The 9118-nt window shown below is 29.2% G+C and overlaps 1 protein-coding gene across 1 annotated transcript; it reads right to left on the bottom strand.

Moving 5' to 3' along the window:
• Positions 1-697: 697 nt before the first annotated feature.
• On the bottom strand, positions 698-8907 carry LOC111628140 (leucine-rich repeat-containing protein 4C-like). Its single transcript, XM_023371869.1, has 4 exons — positions 8804-8907; positions 3975-4604; positions 1615-1763; positions 698-877 (listed from the first exon to the last, which is right to left on the bottom strand). Exons 1-4 carry the CDS (start codon positions 8812-8814, stop codon positions 738-740), a joined length of 930 nt encoding a protein of 309 aa, XP_023227637.1. The 5' UTR covers positions 8815-8907; the 3' UTR covers positions 698-737.
• Between the last annotated feature and the right edge of the window lie 211 nt (positions 8908-9118).

The raw sequence follows: 9118 nt of genomic DNA on the forward strand, positions 1-9118 counted from the left end.
CCAGTTTCCCATAGATAATCCTCCGGGATACATCCCCTCGACAAAGTCGTCCACGTGTTGCATTGTTATATTAAAACAAAACTTATATAAAGTTACAACAAAAAATACTTCGTTATCATACAATACTTATGGTTTTCTCTACTCATTCTTATCTTTGTAAGAAATAATTTTATATATTTGTCCATATAAAAAGAAGTCTTTGGTAGTGTAGAATTGAATAAAATTAAGGCTTAATTTTGATATTTTTACAGATAATTCGAATATTTTTGACTTGATTTTTCTCGTCATTGTTCTTAATTTTTCCATAAATTAAGTATAAAATTTGGATTATCAAAATTAAATGAATGTTATTAGTTTAGTATAGTATTTGGCCTTGAGTACAGTACTGTTGTTTCTGTAGAGTTTGTCAAATTCTTCTTATTCCCTGTTACTTCAGAATACATTTTGCTGTTATAAACGTTAGACGTGCTGCGATCGACTTGGTTTATCGATTATTAAAACTCGTTGAACGTCGTGATAAGATTAATCTAACAAATGTTTACTCAATTTCAGAAAAAAAAATTGATTATTTAACATAATCGATTTTTACTGAATATATTTCTGAATTCCCACCCAAAAATATAGTAAAGACAAACGCCTAATAACGTCACTCTTGATAAAATATACATTTAATAGAGTTATTTATTTGTTATTAAATGAAAAATCATAAAATGATTTTCTGATCATTAATATTCAAATTATTCAAAATCATTTATTGTTAATAAGCTCAAATATTTATGACGAAGATTTGGAGGACTATCGCAAGATCCTTCTAGAGTATGATTTTTCTCTATTTGAAATATCCATTTTATTGCCGAATCACACACTAAAGGATTGCCTAAATTTAAAATATATTATTATTATTTTAAATTTATAAAGAAATTATGGTATATATATAACAGTTTATAAATCTTCTATTGATAAAAAGAAGTTTATAGGCTACATTATACAGACATCGAGACGGTATGGAATCCCTTAACTACACGTTTGCCCAAAAGTCAGTTAACCGTGTTTTTTATGTGTTATGAATATATTGGTAAATATGACCGTAAACTGAGTTTAGAAGTGCTTTTTTCTTTCTTTCTTTTAGGGTCATTCATCAATTACGTATACATTTTAAGAGGGAGGAGATCGCCAAAAGTTCTATACATCATTGGGGAATCTTGTCATGTCTACGGCTCTACGCGGACCTTTTAGTGGTATTAGTGGTATACGAATTTGTTCTTAAAAGCATGCTCATTAGTTACGTGAGAGAACTATCAGTTTAAAAAGTTCTGAAAATATTTTCTAAGCCATTTCTTCAATGTCAGAGGCTTTGTCAAAAGTACTGTATATCGTTGTATTTAATAGGGAGAAAGACGATGAAAAGCTCAAAAATTGTACACGTAATTAACGGACGTTCCCATACAGAATTAGCGGAAATATAACAAAAAATATTAATTAAATATTTGAATAGAACAATAACACAGTTGTCACAATGTTTAACTGAATTTTGGACTACCGTGTATTAATATACAGAATAATTTTTAGATCTTTTAAAAAGACTTTTAGAAAGAAAATATCATGTTTTCATACCTGTCACGAAGACAATATCTAATTGCTTCCACACAGGTGACCAAGTATCCATGGGCATTGTTTTCATTGCGTTGTTATCCAAATACACATCTTCTAATTTAGGCATGTCTGAAAATATATCTCGAGGCAGAACTTCGATTTCATTATGACTATAAAGTAAACAAACGTAGTCATCATTTATTTAATATATATAAGTTCATGTGTATCTCCTATCGAGTTATTTAAGAATAAAAATTAGAAATGATAAATTGGTTTCATTTTCTATTAAAGATTTCGCATAGAATTCAATGAGGATTTATTTATTCGATAATTATATTTTAGTTTTAATCGAGTTTGAAACATAAACTTTTAACTATGCTTATAGTAATTAGTTTATAATTAAATTATGAATTTATGATTACGATTAACTTGACAACGTAATGCACTTAATGACGTACGTCATAGTTTTGTAAGAGGATAACAACCTATCGCAAGAAGCAATAAAAATATTTCTATCATTTAATTAAATATAAATAATTTATATTCATTGTTTTCATATTTATATATCATTATCTCAATATTGCAAATTGGTTGTAATTCATTGCTTTCGTTCTGTAATCATGTTGCAATACAATTTAGGAATTTGATAATTTTATTCGAACGTTTCATAACTTATCTTTATGATCCGGGAAATATAATCAATATAAATTAAATAATTGTTTAGTTTAATGTAATTATAGTATTTTAATTTTATTGCAATAAATGGCGAAGGAAAATCCATGGAAAGGTCGACTCAGCTAATCCTGTAATTGTGTACAGTACAAGAAAAATTGAAATTTTATTATTATTTGTAATAGTGAAATATTAAAAATCGAATACAATTACAATTTTTATATCCAATTTTCTTTAAATATTAGACAAGTGGATAACCACTAAACGTAGTTGATCGCACGTACTGTACACCAATGGGTTGGCCATGTGAAGTTTCCCGGTTTTCTTCAAGTGTCTGGTACCTAAATAGGATCTTGTTTTCTCTAGAAAGTCGTCCTGGGAGGCATCCCCCTTTGGCAGATCTCCCAAATGTTGCATTGCCTTGTCAGATTAATTCAATTTTTAAATATTACAATTAATGACAACTACAAATAGATTTGAAAGTCTTACAATCACATGAACATAATTAAAATATTCTGTTTATTATTTGAATAAAAATATATTTTGTGGCAAATATATTTAGTAAATTATCAAATGATTTATTCAGTGAAACAGAAAGTAATAAACTGAGAAATAAATACATTGCAAGTCGGCCATATTACTTTTAATTGAATAGAGATAATATGATTGAAAGCAAAATATAAAGTATAACTAATGTGTTTATTTGCAAAATATACTTACAATTCACTTTAATAAAATTTTATTTCTTGGAAAGGATTGTGATTATGAACATTTATATTGAAAAAAAAAAGCTTTAGAGTTTTAAATCCTTATTGTCTTGTTTCGCTAAATCTGATATCAAAACAATTTAGATTTATTGAATAATTACGTATTGAATAATTTTTCATTCTTTCATTTTAATTAATTTATTATTTTTTAAGCCTGCAGGTGATCAAGTGAATAAATACATGATTGCAGTTTTGCTTCTCACCAATGGCTTCTCACTTGCAGTTTTGGGGTGTTTTTACACATATCTAACACCTAGTTAGGGGACAGTTTCTCATAGGAGACAGTCCTTACGTGACTTATCCTCTTGGCTCATCATCCAAGTGTTGTTTTGCCTTACTTCTTCAATATAATCCTATTGTTGGGTACCAAAGAGAATATTTTTAACAAACTCATTTACGGGTTTGACCATGCTAGCAACAGGATAGCAATTTTATAGTTAGAGTTAAAATAATTTAACCATATACTTTATACATTATACTGGTATCTGAGTACATGTATTATGCACATTTATACAGGTATATATACCATTTATACACATTTATACACGTTAATATAAATTATATCATTGGTGTCTTGGATTAATTAGATTAAGTTACGAGATGTTCTTTAGATAGACCATTACGTATCATGTCATATAAAATTGAAATTGTTTACTGCTTTCAAATTTACAAAATATATTATTTTCTGCATACCATATCATTTTTTAAATAGATCAAAGAAGTCACGCAATTGAAATATTCTAGTATTAGATTTTTCCATTACTGAAATCCTAACAATTGTAAAACAATAAATGGATGATGTTTTCACATAAAACAGATGTTTGTGAATAAAACTAAGAATATTTACTAGACTGCAAATAGTTTACAAAATATTTTAAACTGACCACATCCCCTCTAGTAACTATAGTATATTTATCGAGTATACCATTAAATATAACTTACCTCATGCGTAAAAGTTTTAAATATTTGGCAGGTATCGGGAACATTTTACGTTGTACAGAAGACAGTTTCATATCATCTAAATAAATTTCTTTCAAGTTGATGAGAGAAAAGAATGCTCTGCTTCCTAATATTGTTCCTCCTGTGCTTTCAATAGTTAGTTCTTCAAGACCGTATGGTCCACTATCGAACCAATCGTTTTCAATTATATCTATTCTGTTTTTTGTTAACGACAAAATCTTCAATTCCTTCAAATGATTGAAGGTTATACTTTTAATTGTAGAAGTATCAAAACAATTATAAAGCGTTAAATTTTTTAAAGAATTTTCTAATCCGGAAAATATAGGTTTCGTTCCGACAAGAGCTTGAAATTTGCTATTGGATACGTTAAGAGTTGTTATGGTATTGCCTGAGAAAATTTCGACCGGAACTTCTTTAAATTTTGATTTATTTAAAAGAAAATATTCTATTGGTTCATTTTTTAGATTTTCAAGTATTTTTTTCAAATCTTTAATGGTTTCTAAACCGGAGCAAGTAACTTCAGAATTGATTTTAGCTGGTTTGCATTTGCACGGAAATATACCCCGTGGACATGCAGAAGAAACCACCGAAATCCAAAGGAATAAAATAAATCTAAAAATGAAAAATAATAAAAATTATAAAAAATTAAGCAGAAACATCGCTAATCTTTTGCATCAATGCTCCATATTTTTATTTATTTATTGAAAATTTAAGTTTTATAAGTCAATTTTCAACATCAATTAATATCAAAATTACACTAAATAAGTTAAATTAAATATAAAAATGCCTGAATTATATAAATTTTCTAAATAAATTTCATTTCAACTTAAAAATTATCTTATTGTTAAAGATAATTTTCATCTGGATTATTCACATCATTATCACTTAAATTAAAAAAAATATATAGGAACTTTTAATTAATTGATTGTTAGTTAATAAATTTTTAAATAATATTTGTTTAAGTTAATTTATTTTGTAGGAAATTGAATTAATAATCACAGAGAAAGAGAATAAATAAAGAGAAACTCTAGGAAAAATATTAAAAATAAATGAAATATATTTAAGTTTTGATAAGAAACGAGATATTTTCTTTATTATTGTAATTTCCGTTTAATAAAAATAGAATATTTAAAAAAATTTTCAATAATTATTATTCATTAAATAATAATACTGTATATGATATATATAAGATATGGTAAACTTAGCAATACTATAGCATTATCTGAAATAATTCATGGTAAGCATAGTAGCTATATTGTAATTTGTAATAAGCATGAATAACATTTTTACGGAACTGTCGGATGGACGAGTTATTAAGGAGTCATCCTACAGCTCTGAGGATTCGAGATCATATCCAGGATACCTCAGAAATTTTTCATGAGACGTCTAGCCCAGGACCCACCAGTGGCCAAGCGGTTCCGTTCCCTGACAGTGGGAATTCGGTCGTGGATTTGCGCCTCTCTAGGAAGGGCCGCAACATAGAGTTTTTCGGGTTTTCTCCACGCCTGTAACCCTTATAACCCTGAATAGGGGCCAGTTACCCTTAAAAAGATCTTCCGAAAGGTATCCCCTTCGGCAGATCGCCCAAGTTGTTTGTTTTGTTAAGTTCGGCAAAACTTAACAAAACAAACAAACAAACGTCTGGCCCAGCTGGGACAATTATACTTTCCTCATCATCTAACCACTCTCATTGTGGGCTGGCCGAATCCGAGATGATAAGAAAAAAGACTTTCTTAAGTGTTAGACAAAAGGAGGGAAAAGGTTTTCTTAAGTGTTAGACGAAAGGGGGAAAAAAGCCAGAAACAGCATTATGGTCAATGAAAGCTCCAAAATTTGGCAATTACAGTGAATAGTAAAAAGTTCGTTGATAGAAATATAATATGTATGTAATTATTATTATTTATTTACATTTTGGAACCTTCTAGCTCCTAAGAACAGGGAGACATTGGCTGTATACTGTCGCTAGGTCCTGATTATGGTAATGTAATAATGCTAGAAGTTATATATAATGCTTTAGTTTAGATTGCTTTTATGAATTGTCTTAGTTGATTTATAATAGTTAAGAGATAGTTATTTTAACATTAACATGTTAATGTTAAAATTTCCATTTTAATTATTAGAATATGGTAATCTTCGTAATATTACAAACATACTTATAAAGATTGACTCTTTATATCTGAATTTTCATTTATTTATAAATATTTATCAGTTTTACTTTCTTTTTCGTAAATAAGATTTNTGGAAGATCTCTCAAATTTCATATATTATTTTTTCTTTAATCTTCTAGATAAGATTTGAACGATTAAAAAACATCTGCCGAAATTACAAGTGATATTTTCATTTAAATTATCTCTATCAAATTATCACGAACGGAATTCGAACCCGATAAAAAAAGTAGCGTACGTATCATTACCATTTACACATGGAAGAACATATTGTAAAGTCACTGGAGAAGGACAAATGACGTCAGAAAAAAGTAAATTAACTTTTACAAAGTATCAAATAACCAAGGAATCTGGATAGTGACGTTAACATCAAAATAAAAATTGAAACGAAATAAAACCGATACGATACGGTTGAATTAAAATGATTTACGATTGTGTTAAATAGCGCGACCTTTATATGACCTTTAATTTAAGCGTTATATGACTAAAGAAAGCTTTAAAAATTTATGATAATTATTCTATAGTTTCTTAGATTTTGTATATTTAAAAATACTGAACAATTTTTTCTTTTATATCTATTCAAAATTGTATACTAGAATAACATATCCATCACCTTATCCAACTGACAGTTCACGCTTGCAGCGTGGTATTTCGGAGAAGAATTGCAAATCCAACAATGAATTTTTATAAAATTAATGAAAGGATTACTTTAATCGTTAAGAGAGAGAATAATTACTTTAATTAACTCATTTCTACAATTTAGCAACGAGTTAATATTTTAAAATGCTTACAATTTGATCGGCGTGACCACTATCAGCCCGCCCCCATTGTAGGCCTGTTCGAACCACAATGATTAATTAAAAAGACCTCCCTAATGCTCACGGGGAAGAGTATTTTTAATTAATCAATTCTTCAGCATTGATTTTTATTTTTGAGATAGGTTCAGAAATTTTTAGTGTTTTTATTCGTCATTAATTAATATGCTTATCTCTTCTCAATGTAACATATGAAGAGACGTACAGTATAATTAGGTCTACCAGTAGCCGAGTGGATAAAACTATTAACACTTGACGTTGGTCGTGAGTTATCTCTTCATAAACAGGCTGGCCATATAAAATTTTCTAAGTTTTCTTCACGTGTTTAAAACCTAAATAGAGACCGGTTTCTCTTGGGATATCCTCCTGGGAGACATTCCCACTTGGCAAATTACCTTTACTATCGAACTAAATGTACAGTACAGTTTGTGCAGCAGATTAATGCGTTTTTGTTTGTACGCCATTCATTATTTATAGATTAGTACAAGCCGTTATTTTCAGTCTAACAAGGTTCCAAAAAATGTCACTCCTTTTTTTATTTCTTCTCCCCTGTGGGCCCTAAGAGAAGCTTTTTTTCAGACCCACAACAGGAACGACCGGATGGTGAGGGACATTCCTCGACATATTTGAGACACACCGCATCATAAAAAATTCCTGGGGTTTGTCGCCCTGAAAATATCACTATAGGCGTTGTATGGAGGATTCTCTTAATGCGTTTTTGTATAACGCGCTACTTTCCACTAAGTTAAGAAACGAATCTACTAAGAACTAACAACAACTACTTTTTGTTACAAGACAATAACTCAAACATTAAGCTATAGATGCACAATTTAAGTACTGTATTGCATTGAGAAGCATTAGATTAAATTGTTATATAAAAATACTGCTATACAGTAATACCCCGAACTTACGCGATAGGTGGGACCGAGCGATAACCGCGTAAGTCGAATTCGCGTAAGTCGGAGTATAATTTTGCATATAAATACATACAAATAACACAAAATAAATTGTAGCTATATGTCGAACACGTCCGAACATGTAAGCCGAAAAAAAGGGGGGGGGAAATGAGTAATTAAGAGTTGCGTGGCGCTCAAACAAAAGACGAATCGACGAGATTTGAAAATCGCGTAACTCCGGATTCGCGTAAGTCGGGGTAGCGTAAGTCGGGGTATTACTGTATTTAAACAAATATTGTGCACAAATCTAACAATACAAAACAGCGTTAAATTCAAATAGATTTGATAGATTTAAATTAAAATTATTATAATGCATTTAAGAATACATATGCATTTAGATAGGCCTCATCATAAAAATACTTTTATCAATATCAGGCGATGGACCGCATGTTGTTCATTCCTACCTCAATTAATCGAATTTCCTATAAATATCTTATAATTATTAGAAAAGTTTCAGTATTTTAATATTATTGTTTTTATGTACAATATTTTATAACGTTAGTTTCAGACATTTCTTTAACATAAGGAAAGAATATAAAGTTTCCTACTAAATTGAACTCAAAACTAAAACAATTGAAGACTTTGGGTAAAAACGTATTAATTCAGTTTTTGCTTAGCATTGTTGAATTTCTATAAACATTGGACAGAATAATTTCCAGAATTATGTTCCGTAACTTCTCATAGACTGGGCTATCAACCTATAATATTAATCACCTGTGACTTGTCCTAAAATACAGAGCAAGTTCGGAACTTTAAGGTGAAACACCAGAAACTTGAAAAAATGAGTTAACGTATCCTCGCCTCACTATCTTCAATTATCTGATCATTAAAAAACCTTAGCTTGAAAGAAAGAATATAAATACGTTAAAACTCACCTTTTCTTCATGATTTAAAAAATAATTATCGTAAAACTTAATATATCATATTGCCATCTCCATCTCATCTGGAAGATCTCTCAAATTTCATATATTATTTTTTCTTTAATCTTCTAGATAAGATTTGAACGATTAAAAAACATCTGCCGAAATTACAAGTGATATTTTCATTTAAATTATCTCTATCAAATTATCACGAACGGAATTCGAACCCGATAAAAAAAGTAGCGTACGTATCATTACCATTTACACATGGAAGAACATATTGTAAAGTCACTGGAGAAGGACAAATGACGTCAGAAAAAAGTAAATTAA

This window comes from Centruroides sculpturatus, unplaced genomic scaffold (assembly GCF_000671375.1).
Source record: "Centruroides sculpturatus isolate CEXI.00-Female unplaced genomic scaffold, Cexi_2.0 scaffold447, whole genome shotgun sequence".
Lineage (NCBI taxonomy): Eukaryota > Metazoa > Arthropoda > Arachnida > Scorpiones > Buthidae > Centruroides > Centruroides sculpturatus.

What these genes read in the sequence shown, in the direction of transcription:
- LOC111628140 (XM_023371869.1), bottom strand. An exon ending in TTAAAACTTTTACGCATGAG is followed by an intron (nt 1,764 to 3,974) that starts GTAAGTTATATT and finishes TTTACTTTATAG; the next exon opens with TCATAATGAAATCGAAGTTC. An exon ending in AGATATTGTCTTCGTGACAG is followed by an intron (nt 878 to 1,614) that starts GTATGAAAACAT and finishes TTTTAAATTTAG; the next exon opens with GCAATCCTTTAGTGTGTGAT.